At 42.1% G+C, this 19148-nt stretch overlaps 1 protein-coding gene across 10 annotated transcripts in view; it reads left to right on the forward strand.

Moving 5' to 3' along the window:
* LOC134336376 (endonuclease V-like) overlaps window positions 1–19148 on the forward strand; it is a 150829-nt gene that overhangs the window by 48127 nt on the left and 83554 nt on the right. For 9 of the 10 annotated variants that reach the window (XR_010015783.1, XM_063030526.1, XM_063030523.1 and 6 more), the window contains exons 6-7: window positions 2281–2349; window positions 6833–6961. Coding sequence is in view for 9 of the 10 variants with exons in the window: in XM_063030526.1 (XP_062886596.1) it covers window positions 2281–2349; window positions 6833–6961 (198 nt within the window). In the remaining variant the exon portion in view is untranslated. Of the gene's footprint in view, window positions 1–2280; window positions 2350–6832; window positions 6962–11664; window positions 13436–19148 lie in introns of those variants that run through there. The other variant, XM_063030524.1, reaches the window with a different exon arrangement.

Consider the following 19148-nt stretch of genomic DNA (forward strand, 5'->3'; position numbering starts at 1 on the left):
CATGTGTGGCACCTTGTCAAAGGCCTTCTGAAAATCCAAATATACAACATCCACTGCATCTCCCTTGTCTAGCCTACTGGTTTCGTTCTCCTTTACCTTTGTGTACTGATGAATGACAATAACCAATCTTGAATCTTGAAGAATGAATGTGATCTTATTCAAACATAAGATCTTAAAGGGTAGATGTAAGGATGTTTTTGCTAGTGAGAGAGTCTTAAACAAGGGGACATAAGTACAAGTTAAGGGACCTGTAATTTAAAACTGAGATATATAGAAATCCCTTCTTGCAGATGGTAGTGAATCTCTGGAATTCTCTATCCTGGTGGATGGTAGAACCTGGATCACTAGAATTATACTTTATACTTCATATACTTTATACTTTATTGTCATCAAACAATTGGTACTAGAATGTACAATCATCACAGCGATATTTGATTCTGCGCTTCCCACTCCCTGGATTACAAATATTATATATTAACAATAGTAAAAATTAGTAAATGTAAAAAATTTAAATTATAAATCATAAAGAGAAAATAGAAAAGGGAAAGTAAGGTAGTGCAAAAAAACCGAGAGGCAGGTCTGGATAGTTGGAGGGTACAGCCCAGATCCGGGTCAGGATCCGTTCAGCAGTCTTATCACAGTTGGAGAGAGGCTGTTCCCAAATCTGGCCGTACGAGTCTTCAAGCTCCTGAGCCTTCTCCCGGAGGGAAGAGGGACGAAAAGTGTGTTGGCTAGGTGGGTCATGTCCTTGATTATCCTGGCAGCGCTGCTCCGACAGCGTGCGGTGTAAAGTGAGAGAATTATTTAAGGTGGAGATGGATAAATGTTTGATAGATTGAAGAATAGAGGGCTATAGAGAAGTGGCAGGGAAGAGGTGGTGATGCCAGTATAGATTGGCAATGGTTACATTGAATGGCTGGACATCATGGCCTATTTCTGCACCTATTTTCTTGTGTTCTTGTGAGTCCTGTTAGTATTTTGTATTAGCATTATCTCAGTAAATTCTTTACTCTCTCCTAAACATTCAGAGGGAGTTAGGGAGCTTACCTGTTGTACCTTATCTACAACAGTATTACTGATTATTTTCTGTGTTTTAAAGCAGATCTTGAATGACATTCCCTTGTTCATGATTGACAGAATTCTTGGAAGTGAAGTGACTGTCATTTGTGAAAGGAAAGATCTATTAAATTGAATTTTGAAGCATTATTTTATTATTGATCTCTTCATTACCAATTTCCCCCTGCAATCAATAAAGTATGACTATGACTATTACTGGCAGAGGTGTATATTCACCATCTTTTCCCCAGGATAGGAGAATCTAAAACTAGAGGTCATAAATTTAAGGTGAGAAGAAAAAGATTTAAGGAGAACCTGAGGGGCAAGTTTTTCACCGAGAGGACGATGGATATGTGGATCGAGTTATCAGAGGAAGGGTACAATTAGAACATTTAAAAGAAGATTGGACAGCTTCTTGGGAAGGAAAGATTGAGGAGGTTTGGTTTGTCACCTAAAAGACTCGTAAATTTCTACAGATGTACCGTGGACAGCATTCTAACTGGCTGCATCACAATCTGATATAGGGGGATCTACTGCACAGGATTGGACTATGCCGCAGAAAGTTGTAAACTTAGTAAGCTCCATCACGGGCACTAACCTCCGTAGTTTCCAGAACATCTTCACGGAGTGATGCCTTAAGAAGGCAGTGTCCAGGACATACCCTCTTCTCATTGCTACTATCAGGAAGGAGCTACAGAAGCATGCTCAACGATTCAGGAACAACTTCTTCCCCTCTGCTATCTGATTTCTGAATGCACATTGAACCCATGAACACTACCTCACTACTTTTTTATTTCTATTTTTGCAATACTTATCTAATTTAACTGTTTAATGTACTGGATATATATTTACTGTAATTCGCAGTTGTTTTTCTACATTATTATGTATCGCATTGTACTGCTGCTGCAAAGTTAACAAATTTCACGACATCTGATGGTGATATTAAACCTGATTCTGATTCTGATTTAGCAGGATATGAGCCAAATATAGGCAAATGGGACTAGCACAGGGAGTCCCCTTGGTCGAATCGGCCAGAGAGCCTGTTTATGTGCTATATAACTCTATGACTATGACTGCATGAATAGCAAGATAAATTGAGACTTGTGCATTAATCACAAATGGTACTAATGTTACAAGAAGAGAATTGGTTATTTCTTAAGTCAGTCAGTAACGTAATTATATAATTGATATTGCTTCATGTAAACTCTCACATTTGTCTTGCAGATCAAAGACCTTCATGAAAGAGGAAACACTTTTACACTAACTGGAAGGTCTGGGAAGGTTTTGGGTATGGTACGTCTTTGCTTATAAGATACAATTCGATGCAAATAGTTTTAAGGATTGTGTTATAACTGTGCACTTGTGGACCAAAGTGCAATCATACTGGGATCAAACAAATGATCTGAAACTATTATAGACTGCTTAGAAACTCATTTGCTTATGTTTCAGGAATGAGTTTTGCTTTCTGGTGACTAGAAACATTTATTTATTGAAGCAAAAACTCCTGGGCACACTCAATGTAGCAAGCTACCAAATCACAAATAGACAATGTAACAATAACTTCACTTCATTGGTTGTAAAGCACTCTAGGTTGTCCTGAGGCTACAATTGCTGCTATATAAATGAAAGTTCTTGTTAATGGGTAATCTAGGGAACTACAGACTGGTGAGCTTTAACGTCAGTGATAGGAAAGTTACCAGAGGGGATTTTCAGAGATAGGATCTATCTGCATTTGGAAAAGCAAAGACTCATTAGGATAGCCAGCACGGCTTTATGTGTGGGAAATTATGTTTCATGAGTTTGATGGAGGATCGTGATGAGGTCACTAAGAGGATTGATGAGGGCAGGACAATAGACATTGACTACATGGACTTTAGCAAGGCTTTTTTGACAAAGTCCTGCCTGGTAGACTGACCTGGACAGTGAGGTCACATGCAATCCAGCCGATTGAATACATAATTGAAGGAGGAGGAGAAGATGGTGGCGTGACGCAGCGCGCGCGGCCTCTCTGGTGAATGATATCTGTAATCTGTCAAGTAGGGTACCGTGCAGAATTCTGATTTGATGGAGACAGACGTGAGAGTACGGAGGAACATCTGGAGAAACTTCTGAAATGCCCACTTCGCTGCCGCTGTTACTGTGTGGTCTGGAATCTCCGGAGCAAAAGGCCCCGAAATCCTCGGCTTTGCTTGTTTCAGCGGCCGGGGCAAGGTCGAAGGTGCTCGGCAGAAGATGGCGCTCGGGAGGCTGTATCGGAGGGGCTGGTTGGAGGCTCGAAATTTTCGGATGGACGGACTCAGTGTCAGCTATTGTCGGGTGCTTCCAATGCATCAGCAGTTGTCGGTGTCTGGAGGTTTATGGCAGGGAGTTTCTCTTTTTTGCCACCTGCTATCGGGGACTCGGGAGTCGATCAGGACTTTGAGACTTATTTTTACCGTGCCCATGGTCTGCTCTTCGTCAAATTATGGTATTGGTTTGCACTGCTGTAACTATATGTTATAATTATGTGTTTCTGTCAGTGTTAGTCTTTAGTTTGTCCTGTTTTTCTGTGATATCACTCTGGAGGAACATTGTATCATTTCTTAATGCATGTATGCATTTCTAAATGACAATAAACGAGGACTGAGTGTCCTCATAATCTAAATTGGCATGGTGGTAGCAGTCAGAGAATGGGAGCAGAGGGTTGTTTTTTCAGATTGGAGGCCTGTGACCAGTGGTGTGACACAGACATCAGGGCTAGGTTCCCTGTTCTTTGTCACATGTATTAATGATTTGGATGAGAATGTAGATGGCACATTTCAATGACATGAAAATGATGGGCATGGTGGACAGTGAAGAAGGTTGTGTACAGTTACAACAGGATATAGATCAACTGGGAAAGTGGACAAAGGAAAGACAGATGAAATGTTATCTCAGACCAGTGCATTGTGGGAAGTTAAACTAGGGCAGGGCATTCACAGTGAGTAACAGAGTCCTGAAAGTCCTAGGATTGCTCATGCATAGCTCCCCAAAAGCGTCAACATGCTTGAACAAGGTGGTAGTGAAGGCATGCAGCACACTTCACCAGACAGGATATTGATTGCAAGAATTGGGAACGACATGCTACAGCTCTACAAGACGTTGGTGAGACCGCACCGAGAATATTATGTGCTGTTCCGACCATCAATCTTTAGGAAGGATGTGATTGAGCTAGAGAGGACCCAGAAGAGATTCACGAAAGATGTTGCTGAGACCAACGGGCTTGAGTCAGAAGCAGAGGCTGGATAGGCTGTGACTGATTTCCATGTAATGAAGGAAGTTGAAAGTTGACTGTAAGAAAGTTTATTAAATCTTGAGGGGCAGAGGTAAGGTGGATGGTCAATATTTTCTCTCCCAGGATAGAGAATTCTAAAACCAGAGGGTGTAGGATTAAGGTGAGAGGGGAAAGGTTGAAAGTGGACCAGAGGGGCATGCTTTTCACATAGAGGGTGGCATATGGAGCAAGCTACCAGAGGAAGTGGTAGAGACGTGTACAACATTTAAAAGACATTTGGGCTGGTTCATGGGTAGGAAAGGTTTAGAGGGGATATTGGAAAAATGCTGGTAAATGGGACTAGCTCAGGAAGGCACCTTGGTCGGCATGGACAAGTTGGCCAAAGGGCATGGTTCCATTGTTTATAATTCTATGAATATGACTCTGTATGTTGTAAATGATAACTTTCTACTATCCCTGAATAAATAGAAATCACTGATAGGCTCCTTGTTCTGTTTTATAATTTTCTCACATATTCCAGTGTAACTAAGATGCTGCATTCGTTCTTCAGACCATATCACCCTGTTAATAGAAGGGTTACATAGAATATAGAGCATTGCAGCACAGTACAGGACTTTTGGCCCATGATGCTGTGCCATCCTTTTAACCTACTCCAAGATCAATCTAACCATTCACTCCTGCATAACTATCCATTTTCCTATCCTCCATGTACCTATCTAAGAGTTTCTTAAATATCCCCAATGTATCTGCCTTTACCACCACCCTAGTAGAGAGTTCCATGCACCTATCATTCTTTGCGTAAAAAGCTTACCTCTGACATTCCCCTGATATTTTCCTCCAATCACCTTAAAATAATATCTCCTTAAATTAGCCACTTCCGCCCTGGGAAAAAGTCTCTATCCTCTCGACCTGTGCCTCCTATCATCTTGTACACCCCCATCAAGTCATTTCTCATCCTCCTTTCTCCAAAGAGAAAAACCCGAGCTCACTCAGCCTGTCCTCATAAGGCATGCCCTCTAATCCAGTCAGTATCCTGGTAAATCTCCTCTGCAAACTGCTACTCTGATAGATGGTCTGCTCTTTCCCAAATTCAATTGTAATAGCAGGATGGGCCTTGAAAAAAAGGTTTTCTTTTGTCTTTAATGGTTAACGATAGAGCAATACTCACCTCAGTATCTCCCCTCACCTCACCTTAGAGGAAGGGAAGACCACAAGACATACAACAGGAGCAGAATCAGGCTATTTGGCCCGTTGAGACTGTTCTGCCATTCCATCATGGCTGATTTATTCTCCCCCTCAAATCCATTCTCGTGCCTTCTCCCTGTAACCTTTGATGCCTGTACTAATCATGAAGCTATCAAACTCTGCTTTAAGTATATCCAATGACTTGGCCTCCACAGCACTCTTAGATTCACCACTCTCTGGCAAAAGAAATTGCTCCACTCCTCTGTTCTATTCTGAGGCTGAGCCCTTTGGTCCTACACTGCCCCACTATAGGAAACATTCTTCCCACATTCACGCTATCTAGGCCTTCGAATATTTGACAGATTTCATACTTCTCCCCTCTTACTTCTCCCCTCCCCTCATACTTCTAAACTTGAGCTAATATAGGCCCAAAGCCATCATATGACTACTCATACGTTAACCCTTTTATTCCCAGGATAATACTTGTGAGCTTCCACTAGACCTTCCCCAATGCAAGCGCATCCTTTCTTAGATGTTAGAAACCATATTTCAAATTTATCTTAATAGATGATAAGTTGTTATTCTTAGAATTTGAACCTGGAGTAGAAAAGTGAGATTAAAAGTTATGAAAAGCACCTGTAGAAAGCTTAATAGGATGTGCAGTTTGAAGCTACAGTGCTCAGATCGACTGGTAGTTGGGTCTAATGAATACCACAGAGCAAGTGTCAAGTAAATACGAATTTGTGATGAATGACCGAGATATGTTTCAAGAGGAGATTAGGGTGGTTAAGAAGGCATGTTGGCCTTCATTTGTCAGGGGACTGAGTTCAAGAGCCACAAAGAAGTGCTGCAGCTCTATAAAACACTGGTAATCCTACGCTTGGTTTACAGTACTCTGTTCTGGTTGCCTCATTATAGGAAGGATGTAGAAGCTTTCAAGAAGATGCAGGGGAGATTTACCAAGACACTGCCTGAATTAGAGAGCGGGTTCTATGAGATTGGTTTGAGTGAGCTAGGGATTTTCTCTTTGGCGTGAAGGAGGATAGGGATAACTTCACAGAGGCGTACAAGATGATAAGGGGCATAGATTGAGTGAATAGCCTGAGATTTCTTCCCAGGGTGGAAACAGCTAACGTGAGAGGGCATAATTTTAAGGTGATTGGAAGAAGGTGTAAGGGAGGGGGGATATCAGATGTAGGTTTATTACACAGAGTGGTGGGTGTGTGGAATGTGCTGCCGGGGTGGTGGTAGAGGCAGGTACGTTAGGGGCATTTAAGATCGGCATGTGGATGATACTGAACCTGCTCTAATATAAATACCTTTCTTTACATGTGGCAGGCTCTTAAAAGCTGTGAGAAAAGCACAAAACCAATTTATGTGTCTGTGGGCCACAGGATTAATCTGGACACTGCCACACGCCTGACTCATTCCTGCTGTAAATACAGAGTACCAGAACCAATTCGACAGGTATGTTCCAGTGGCTGGCTTGCACACCTAGGCGTTAGCCAATAATTACGAGGATTATGTGTTGCGAAATTGATCTGTCACCTCAGTGGATGTCATTTTCATTTCACTGCGACATCGAGTAGTGCTGTTGTGTGTGGGATTTGTCTTGTTAGTGCGGGAATTAGAATGAACTGCAGTAAACCTCACCAGATGTTTGCAGATTATAATGATATTTGGTGAGCAATGCTGATCTGACAACAAAGCTGCTGTTTGGTATTAGCTTATGGGTTTATTATTGCCACATGTACCAAGATACAGTGAAAGGCTTGTCTTGTATACTGTTCATACAGATAGTGCATTGACGTACAACAGGGTAAAACAATATCAATGCTGGAATAAAATGTAACAGTTACAGAGAAAGTACGTTGAAGGTAAACAATAAAGTGCAAGATCCTAATGAGGTAGATTGTGAGGTCAGGAGTCTATCTCATTGCAGAAATCCGTTCAGGATACTGACAAGACCTGTCTGCACCTGATGGTACGTGCTTTCAAGCTTTTGTATTTTGCGCCTAATGGGAGATGGGAGAAGATCGAACGTCTGGGGTGGGGTCTTTGATTGTGCTGGCTGCTTTATTGAAGCAATGAGAAGTACAGATGAGTCCATAGAGTGGAGGCTAGTTTCTGTGATGTGCTGAGCTGTGTCCACAAAGTAGAGTTGTGCAGGGCCGGCTGGTGGCGCAATGACATCAGCGCCGGACTTTGGAACGGAGGTTCCCGGGTTCGAACCCAGTCAGGGCTGCTCCCGAGTACGCTTTCCATCCGCGCCGGGTTGAGTGTCAAGATCGCAACTCGACCTCGTAAAATAAAGGGAAAGATACTGCAAAATGTCTGTGTGAGGAGTGGCCCGCCACACAGCCTCTCTCTCTCGCTCTGCGCCTTGTAAAGGCATGAAAAAGACATCATCACGCCAACATCGCACACACACAGACGCACACATGCATGGATGCACACGCCAAAAAAACAAAAAAAAAAGCAGAGTTGTGCAGTTCCTTGCAGTCTACGTACACAAAATGCTGGAGAAACTCAGCGGACAGACTGTATCTATGGAAATGAGCAAACAGTCAATGAGACCCTTCTAACAATCTTCAGTTTCATGTAGTCCCGTGCAGTTGCCAAGCTGTCATGCATCCTGATCGGATGCTTTCTATGGATCTCCGTCCAGCCAACACCCTGCCTTTGTCACACACTGCTGAACCATTTGAAAGGATCATCAGCTTCCTGTCAGGGCAGTTGCTAACTGAGTTGTACCGGCTGCTTCAATTTTCCGACTGTTTTGTGTTTTCTGAAATTCTTTATCTTTACAGCGGTCTATGAGGAGTAATAGCATAGATTACTAAAAAGGGGGATGAGAGTGAGAAGGTCTCTTAGTAAGGGACCACAGGCATCTGTGAAAATGTTCCTCTATTTGGATCTCAACAAGAACCAGTATACGAGTTATTAACACTTCAGCTAAGGTGCTGTCACTGAAATCATTCCAGTGATTCCTCAAGTCATTTGGCAGGTAAAGCAATAAATTACTTTTTTATATATCAAAATAAGCTTTATTCATAATGAAAAAATACAAGAATAAGCCATGTAATGCCTTTTCATTCTTACATTCATAGGCGATGCATTACGTACGTAGTGTTTAATTACATTATTTAAAACCAATGGCAATTTTGCCACTCATGTGGCCCCCTGGGGTGATGCATTACTGCAGTAATTGAGGGCTTCCTCACCCAACCTGGTCCCTCCCTGTCCAGTAGCAGAAGGACCCTACACTGTGGTCCTTCCCCACCAAGCCCTTGCGGTGGCTGCAACAAGCCTCATCACACACTCCTGAAGTCTGGACGGCACAGCAACAAGTTTCGGGTGAGACCGAAGGGCGACTTTCACTGAGTTGATGATCTGCCAGTACCACGTGACGTCCGTCTCGTCAAGGACGTTCTTCCTTCATCTGATGTTCCCAGCACCGAAGCTCAAACCAGCACATCTTCTGCCTGGTGGTTCCACAAAGTGCTGGCTCTTTAAGTGATGCCGGTGCTGCTTTTGAACAGGGCAGAGCAGCTTTAAGTAGGGCAGGCGAGTCACAATATTGGACACCCTGCTGACGTGTGCAGTAGCTGAACAGCATGGTCAGCACTGGTTATACGATGAAATCATGTTAATTAGCAGGCAACACAAAAATTAGCATGCTGCCTACATCAGAAACCCTTGCAGGAGTAACAATCCAAAATTAGGCTTTCAGTGTGAGGATCTGAATGTTCTTTCCCTCACAAACTTATAACAATGAAGAAACCAGTCATGTTGCCTTTGAAATTATGCCCTGGTATATTTCAAAAGAAATGCTTAAATGTATACACTCAGTGGCCACTTTATTAGATACACCTGTATATCTGCTCATTAATACAAATGTCAAAGTCACCAGAGGGACACTGAAAGTAGTGGTTATAGAAGCCTTTATTCCAGCAAAACGTGTATACAGGTATCATATTTGAGCCACCCTTGGAAGAAGAGGCCTGCCTGATCCAATATTACACGGCATTTTTAAATGCCAAAGATCAAAGATAATACCAGGAATATTTGATAGTTGCAGTGTACTATCTATAATGCTTTCCTTGAAGTACATATAGTTTTCAAACACCGTCTTCACACCCACACTCCAGACACCTAAAATGAATGATAATCAACATTCTCATTCTCCTCCTCTCCTCCCCCTCCCCCTCCCTCCCCCTCTCTCTCTCCCCCCCAGTGCACATGTAGACATCAAGTGAATTGGTGTTTCAACCCCAAATCTGCAGCTGCAGGAAGACCATTGCTCCGAGCTGCATTTTAAATTCAATCTACAATCCACATTCAAATCCGAAGTTTGGTTGCTGCTGAAATTAATACTTGCTAAATTCCTGAAACTCCGGAATATGCCCTAACAGGTGACGATCCTCGGAGAAGCAAACATCAGGAACATTTACAACTACTTAATTTCTGCATGGTACCCTTCCATTGGCAATATTACAGCATCATGTAAAATGAATGTAAATGCTTTAGTGAGGAACCATGATTGAAAAGCGTATGCAATTTTCTTATAAAAAGTATTGAGGAATGAACGATAGTCAGTAATTCCATTCCGAGATTCAGAAGGTGGTTTGAATTACCTTGTGCTTTTCTCATTTTACTTGCACATAGCCGAATCTCATTACACCACGGGCTTCCAGCTTTTATGATTAAGTTATATGTCATTGCTTGGTTTGCTATTTTACTATTATAATACGAGCAATATTTCTAGTCCTCATCCTTGTACAATAAGTGAATCAATGGCTATGGAGAGAGAGAGAGGGAAATTTGTGTTAGATTAGGGTGTTGAGCCTATTTGTAAGACCATAAGCACTAAAGCACAGGAACATGTCTTTCTGTCCATCGAGCTGATGCTGAAATGTTATTTTGCCTAGCACCCTTGACCTGCACCTGGACCATAAGCCCTCTATTCCATTCCCATCCATGTACTTATCCAAACTTCTCTTAAATGTTGCAATTGAACCCGCATCCAGAACTTCTGCTGGCAGCTCGTTTCACACTCACGCCATCTCTTAGTAGTCATGCACTTCAAACTAACTTTATTATCAAACAATATATACGTCACCATATACAACCCTGAGATTCATTTTCTTGTGGGCATAGTTTATAAATCCATAAAATAATAACCATAATCAATGAAAGACCGCGCCAACTTCAGCATTCAACCAGTGTGCAAAAGATAAACTGTGTAAATAAAAAAGGGGGAAATAAATAAATAAATAAACAATAAATATCAATAACTTGAGATGAAGCATCTTGAAAGTGAGTCCATTGGTTGCAGGAACATTTCAACGATGGGCAAGGGAAGTTCACCCTCTGAGTGAAGAAGTTCTCCCTCGGGTTCCCCTTAAATAATTCACCTTTAAAACTTAACTAGTTCTAGTCCCACCCCACCACATTATATAACTTACATGAAATATTGCATTTAAGTCTTGACAAAGAACCAATGCAATCTTAGGGCAACTACAATCAGTGGCCATTTTATTAGGTTCACCTGTACACCTGCTTGATAATGGAAATAACTAATCAGCCAATCATGGGGCAACAACTCAATGCAAAAAATCATGCAGACATGGTCAAGAGGTTCAGTTGTTGTTCAGGCCAAACGTCAGAATGGGAAAGAAATGTGATCTAAGTAACTTGAACTGTGAAATGATTGTTGGGGCCAGACAGGGTAGTTTGAGTATTTAGGAACTTGATCTCCTGGGACAACAGTCTCTCGAGGTTGCAGAGAATGGTGTGAAAGAAAAACATCCACTCAAGCAGTAGCAAGGCAATGACCCCTCCACAAGCAAAAAAAAAGCATCAGTGCCCCCCCCCCCACCAAACACTCAAGCGTGCAGCAAAGCATCAATGAAGACACAGACTTGCAGTACCCCAAAGACTACTTGTTCACCCGGTAATTCGACATACCAATGGCTCTCTCCCTAGTAAGGGAAAAAGAGGTGTTCCCGTTACACAGCGAGAGGGGAGATATAACAAACAATTTGCTGACTTATGGTGTTAAAAGTCTGTTGCATCGCTTTTTCCGAGCCCTGTGCCCAAAGAACTCAGGTCTCTGGGCGCATAGCCAGCAGGCAGCTTGCTACTCTCGATCTTCTGTGTTCTTCCAGGATGCATCATGCGGCAGCACCAGCCTTGAATCAGTACGTCTCCAGGGCCACGGAAATCAAGAACCCTGAGGGCGAACTTGCCTTCCAGGCCGCATCCTTGGGAAATCGAAAAGCGGCCGGTCGTGAGGCCCTGAGAACGAGTGCCATTCCTGCAAAGGACCGTTGTTATCGAGTGATGTCAGAGGAGAATGGCCAGACTGGTTCAAGCTGACAGGAGGATGACAGCAATTTAAATAATCACTTCTACAACAGTGGTGCGTAGAAGAGGATCTCTGAACGCACAACAAGTCGAACCTTGAAGTGGATGGGCTACAGCAGCAGAAGACCACGAACCTCCTGTACTTAATAAAGTGGCCATTGATTGTATGTAGTTCAAAGACCACACCAAATAGCTGACAGGAAACTTCAATGCAGATTAGTGTTTGTTGTACTCTTAAGTCATTGCACCCAATTCACATTTTACATACTTGCGTTGGAAATAACAGAAAATGAACCAAATTTTAGGCACGAGATTCTGCAAATACTGGAAATCAGCTCCTGATGATGGGTCTGTTTATTCCCCTCCATAGATACTGCTTAACCTGCTGAACTCCTCCAGCATTTTCTGTGTGTGTGCGTTACCAAATAATGTGACATTGTAGATGATAACACCAAATGTTGATAATCCTTAAGCGTGGAAAGGAAGTGTTTGAAAATCTAGAATATGACTATAACTTGCAAGGGAATTCAGCTCCCTCAGAGGCAGCAAAAGAGTCAGAGAGCCCAGAGGTTTTACTTTGGTAGAGTACCCATCATACAAAAAGTCCAGTGAGGGTGAAATATGGCTACATCTACTCATGGGCAATAAGTCATTGCAGGGATTAAGTGCCAGAGAAGATTGGGAGTGATCACCACTTCACAGTGTTTTAAATAATGGGTGATGAGATATACTTCCTACCAGGCCTTCAAGCATCAGGCTCCTTGACAGGTGTGGATAGCTTCACTCACCTCAACACTGAACTGATTCCACAACCTACAGACTCATTTTCAAGGACTCTGCAACACATGTTCTCAGTATGATTGATCTATCTGTCTATTTATCAGTTCATTTATGTATCTTTATTTAGTTAGTTATTAGGCATACATCCATCTGTTTAGTTATTTATCCATGTATTTGCTTGTTTGTTTACATGGTTTGTCTTCTTTCACACAATGTTTGTTCATCTTTGTGTGAAGTTTTTCATTGATTCTATTGTGTTTTTTGTGTATACTGTGAATGTCTGCAAGAAAATGAATCTCAGGGTAGTATAAGGTGACATATACTATACACGCTTTGATAATAAGTTTACTTTGAACTCTTGGGATTCCACATTCGGCCGCTATTCGGCATGCCAAAGTCTCGGCCTAAGATTTCGGCACGGATTCAGAAGGCTGGGATCTCGAGGAACTGGAGACGGGCGAATCAAGGGTCGGTGTCGCCGTAGGAGACCTGTATGTCGTTAGGGGAGTCAGATCATCTGCTGTGTGCCTGGGGACCCAGGATCTTTGCGATCTTCAGGCACAGAGCTCGACAAAAGCAATGTAATGGACTTTCAAAATCGTAAACCAGCGAGTTGTTTGTTATGTCTCCCCGCTCGTTGGAAAATGGAGTCACCTCTTTCTCCCTTATTAAGAGAGAGCGAGCCTGCAGCATGTTGAATTATTGGGTGAACAATGTAGTCTTTGTGGTAACTGCAAGACTATATCTTTGCAATTGCTTTGCTCACGCTTGAGTGCTGGTAGCAGGTGTGCCTTATTTTTACTGGTAGGGGGCGAGGGATTGTTGCTCGCTGCCGCTTACGTGCTGGAGGGAGGGAGCTGGGGGGGACTTTGGGGTTCTAACATTTAACTGTCGTTCATTCTTGGGGCACTCCTCTGTTTTTGTGGATGGCTTGCGAAGGAAAAGCATTTCAGGATGTATATTGTATACATTTCTCTGACAGTAAATTGTACCTTTGAACCTTTGAACTTCAAAGACCAAAGTAATCAACCATGTAAAATCCACCATGCGTAAATGAAAATGGGATTATTGAAGGTAAATTGGGAAACATTAAATGGTAGCCAAGTAGATTGATATTGATCATTATTGAAAGTCAGTGGAATACAACAGAAATCTGTTCCTCTAAAATAGAAAGTATAAGAAGAAACTATCATTACATAACAGCACAGATAAACAATAATGTCTCTGCATCTGAAGAGAAAGATGTATAAGCAACGTGGAAGGATTTGGTGGCAAAAGACAGTGAGGTGTGATTGGTAAAGTGTTATGGGCCATTCGAGCAAAGAGGAAATATTAAAGAACAAAATATATAAAGAATAGAGTGACTTCTGATTGAACTATTAAAGAAAGAAAGATAAATTTACAGGAAATAATATTGAGATGGCAGGGGTACAAAATGTGAGCTAGAAATAACTTGGAAAATGTTTCGGTCCTGCATAAGCCAACAGCAACATTGAGGAGAGTACTCTGCAGACCAAAAGAACAAACCAAGCTATTGGACAAGACCAATGTGACCTACAAAATCCAATGTGGACACTGCAGCAAATGTATTGGTGGCCAGACTGGGAGAAAACTATCCGCAAAGATCCATGAACATCAACTGGCTGTAAAATGGCATGACTAACCCTCCCTAGTCTCTACTCGTGCAGACCAAAAAGGGCTCAGATTTGGCTGGGTATCAGTGAAAGTCATGGTGCAAGCAAACACGTAGCATACAAGAGAATTTTTAGAAGCATAATTTTCTGTGATCAATCCTGTAAACAGACCTTGATCCTGTTTATAAGCCAATACAGGCAACATTCCAGGCAATGCACAAGAGTTCGCCACGCAACCAATCAGCAGTGAGACCCCCTCCCTATGTCACAATTGAGTTTCCATAGTGACAACCAATCCGCTGATTCGTAAGTGTATAAAGGTGGAGCATGTGGACTAGGTTAAGGCTGGGGCACTGTATGTTAAACAAAACATTGAAAATGACAGGGAAACAGCAGACAGGATTGTGTGAGGAATGTCAGGAAGAGGAGTCAGTAGAACATGTAGTTCTGAATTGTAGGAAGTATGGGATACAGAGAGAGATGATGATAATCAATCTAAGGGAATTGGGGGTGCAGGAATTCACATTGAAAGGGTTGCTGGGCATGGGTGAGAGAGCACAAGTCCGGGTATTTTTAGCTTCCTTAAGGGGTACAGGGATTTTTATAGGATATGATGAATAAGCAGGAATAGGGTACTAGGATGGCCAAAGATGGGAGGATAAAATGTAAGTTAGGGTATATGTGTGTGTATGATTGGGTGAAGGAATTTGGAATGCAAGTCTATTGCACAGTGCGGAGCAGAAGGTGGCGATAATGCACCATTAAGCTGGGAGCCAACCACTGCAAAACAAGAAGAAGAAGAAGACCCACCACAAATTAACAGCGCACTGATGATGTCTCTTCATATGGTGACGAAACATTTGCAAATGGATTGCCAAGATCAGAGAACACCTCAACGCAACCAAAATGTGAGATGCTAAAACCTTCATCTGGCCTGTCCAGCTGTCACTTGCTCCTTCACTAGTTTCTGATGCCATTTCTCTCCTCTCCCCAACCACATCAGAAATGTAAAAAAAAATTAAAAAAACAAAAAATAACAAAAAAATAAGAATAAATAAAAATGAAAAAATTTTTAAAAACACATTAGAGTTGTGACATTACATTAGCTTTGATACAGTGCATCATTCCTTCGTTTGCTTTAGTAAGGGGTTGGATAGCAAACATTTTGTATTTGTTAGAGACCACATTATTGATGTACGGAGTAATCATAAGGTCCACGTTCATTGCTCCCTGAAAGTGGCTGCACGAGTTGACAGGGCAGCAAAGAAGGTGTGTGGCATGCTTGCTGTTATTAGTTTGAGCACTGAGTTCAAGTCCTGGGCAACTTCATGAAACTGTGGTGAGGCCACATTCTGGATTATTGGGTTCAGTTCTAGTCTTTTTACAGGATGTATGTGGAGGCTTTGAGAGGGTGCAGAAGGGGATTACCCGGTGCTTGCTGGATTAGAGGACATGTGCTATGGAGAAAAGTTGGACAAACTTGGATTGCTTTTATTTGGAGTGGTGGAGACTGAGGGAAGACTTGATTGAAACTTAGGTTATGAGAGTCATAGAGTACACAGCCTGCGTCTTTTTCCCAGGAGTTGAAATGACTAATGTTGGACGGTATGCATTTAAGGTGAGAGGAGATAAGTTCAAAGGAGATGGGTGGGGCAAGTTATTTTACACAGTGAGTGGTAGGTGTCTGGAATGCGTTGTCTGGCGTGGTGGTAGAGGCAATTATGTTTAAGAAATAAGTGCATGAATAGACAGAGAATGGAAAGATACAGACTTGCGTGGGGCAGAAGGGACTAGTTTAGTCAGCTTTTAATTATTTAATTAATACAGCACAATATTGTGGGCCAGAGAGCCTCTCCTTTTGCTGCAATGTCCCCCACAGTATGAAAAGCCACCATGCCGCACCACCAACATGTACATTGTCAGTGATGCTACTGAGGAAGGGGGTTGACAAGCTACCTGTTTCAGTGCTTTACTCTAAGATTGTTCCTTTTCCATTGGGGTGCGCTCTGTTCTCGGCTGAAAACAAAACCTATTTGCCATACAAATTCAAGAGCTACCATTACATAATGTTCTTCGTCTTCGGAGCTAAGTGAGCAATCTGTTTCCATTGGCTATGGTGTGAAGCATTAAGCTGCAGGCTGGCGTCCCTTTGTGTGCTGATATTTAGTAATGGAGTAATAAATTATCGTTGGACAACTTGCCGCTGCTCTCTTTTAATCATTTCTTATTTTATCTGCACTTTTCTGCAGTACATCAAGAGAGAGAGAGAGAAACAAACAGTCAGACATAATCTTTAGCAGTATGGGCCTCCGACATGTTAGAACTATGTTTTAGATACAAGAAACCGCAGATGCTGGAATCTGGAGCAACACACAAAACGTTAGATAAATTCACCTGGTCAGGCAGTAGAGAAAATGGACATTGACATGATCCAGTCCAGATGATCCGTAGTTCAGTGTAAAACTAGAGGAAGGGGCTCACAGAAGAATATTCTTTTTCTCCTTTCTGCTACGGTGCCCCTCTTAGGGTTTATTCTGGATTATGAAATAATAGATAGCATAATTATGGATAAATTAAAATGGGAGCCAGTCTTCGGCAAATAAAACCTGTTCACAGTTTAACTTAAACTGACGCTTGAAGACTATTGAAACCACTCATCGGGTGTGCGACATTCTAATTCTAATATGAACATTCTAATATCTGGGTTCAGTTCCTGCCACTGCCTGCAAGGTGGTTGAATGTTCTCCTCATCACCGGGTGCTCTGGTCTCCTCCCATATTCCAAGGTGTATGGAGCGGCAGGTGTAATTGGCGTCGTGGGGTTGTGGGGCTGATAGGGCCTGTTACCATGTTGTATCTTTAAATTAAAACTGAAATGAAATCTGTGGGGAAGAGGAGAACTAGATTCTCTGTCGTGTGGAATAAGGTGTTCTATATCATCAGCTTCAGTGCTTCTCTGGTGATTGGTTGACAATCACAACAGTCCCTTCTTGATGCTCCCAGTCCAGATGAAGGGCCTCCAGCCAAAACGCCAGCTCCTCATTTCCCTCCACAGGCGCTGAGTTCCTCCAGCATCTTGCTTACAATACGTTTGTTAAAGTCGTAAACAAAAGATATTTCTGAAAATGAACCAGTTGTACTGCACGTGACAAGCAACACAGAGAAATTTAGGAAGGTGCACATAATCTGTAATAAATCATTATACAGTTGCCATGAGAAACTGTTGTTATTAATCCTGGAGGGATGGGACAGTAGAATAGTGGCTAGTGTAATGCTATTACAATGCCAGAAGCCCAGGTTCGAAGTCTACTGCTGTGTGTAAGGAGTTTGTAGGTTTGCACCTTGATAGTGTGGGTTTCCTCTGGGTGCTCCGGTTTATTCCCACATCCCAAAGACGTTGATAGGTTAATAGGTTGATAGGTTAATTGATCACATGGGCGGTGTGGGGAGGGCCTGGCACCTTGCTGTATCTCTAAATAAAAATTAAATGGAGGAAACACTAGATTCGGCACCAAACAACTGGAGTGAATACCTAGTGATATTGCTTGCTAAATATATACAGGTTTCTCCAGCTATCCGAAAGTAGAGCGTTCCTGTGAAACCGTTCGTAAGCCGAAATGGCGTGAAGTGAAGAAGCAATTGCTATTAATTTAAATGGGAAAAATTTTTGAGTGTTCCCAGACCCAAAAAATAACCTAGCAAATCATACCAAATAACACATAAAACCTAAAATGACACTAACTTGTAGTAAAAGCAGGAATGATATGATAAATACACAACCTATATAAAGTAGAAATAATGTATCTACAGTGTAGTTTCACTTACCAGAATGGGGAAAACTTAACGGAACACCACGCTTTGTACACCTATCAATCCACTCAAGCAATAGACTTTCCATTTTATCCATTACTGGATGCCGACTAAAAGAGACCACTTTGCTAGTAGCAGAACCAATAGTAACATCGGCAGCTTTCAAGATTCTCTCTCTCTGCGTGTAAATAGTACGAATGGTGGATACAGGCAAGTTCAACGCATGCACCATGTCTTTATTTCATTCACCACAATCAAAAAGCTTAATTACGTCCAGTTTTATGCTAAGCGTAACATCCTTACGAGCTCTCTTAGGCTTTTCTGATACCTTAGGACACATCTTGCTAACAGATGCACAAAATAAATCGAGATAAAGCACAGATGCCCACAGACACAGTTCAAAGCTATGGCGGCTTGAAGCTGAGATGCTGAGTGTAGTTCCTGGGGAAGGCGCTTGGTGGCGCCACTCTCGCTGCTCGGGGTGCGCGCTGCCTCTATAATGGCTCGCTGCAAAACAAAACGCTGAACGCTATTTTTGCTTTTCACCTTTACTCGTAAAAGTGAAAATCCTCTTTGGAAAACACATACTAATGTAGGTGTTTCGTAAAAGCGAAGTGGCATAAAGCGAACTTTCGAAAAGTGGGGGATATCTGTATACAAGTGTAAAACTTAGGTACATTTGAGAGAAAAAAGTTGCATTTTATGGTGTTTGAGATAAAGCCTGACTTTATAAGTGAGTGCTACTATTTAAATGCCACAGTGGTGTCAGAGTGGCATATGAGTTAACAGAAAGTGCATTATACTGTGCTGTGATACCTAAATGGCAACCTGGCCTCCTAACTTCAGTCCAATTTAAATTTCAAACAGCCAGCTGCGTAGATATCCAGCAAGAAGATTTAAATCAGCAGGAGTCATGAAAGAATGTTATCATTTAATTACTGGAACACTAGAGTGGGAAACATTACTGTCAGCTGCCCTATCTTTTACCATGGAAGGTTAAATTGCAACCCTTGCTGTGCTATATTTCCAGAGGACATGAATGTAAAAGTAAGGGTGTACTAC

Source organism: Mobula hypostoma, chromosome 22 (assembly GCF_963921235.1).
Source record: "Mobula hypostoma chromosome 22, sMobHyp1.1, whole genome shotgun sequence".
Classification (NCBI taxonomy): domain Eukaryota; kingdom Metazoa; phylum Chordata; class Chondrichthyes; order Myliobatiformes; family Myliobatidae; genus Mobula; species Mobula hypostoma.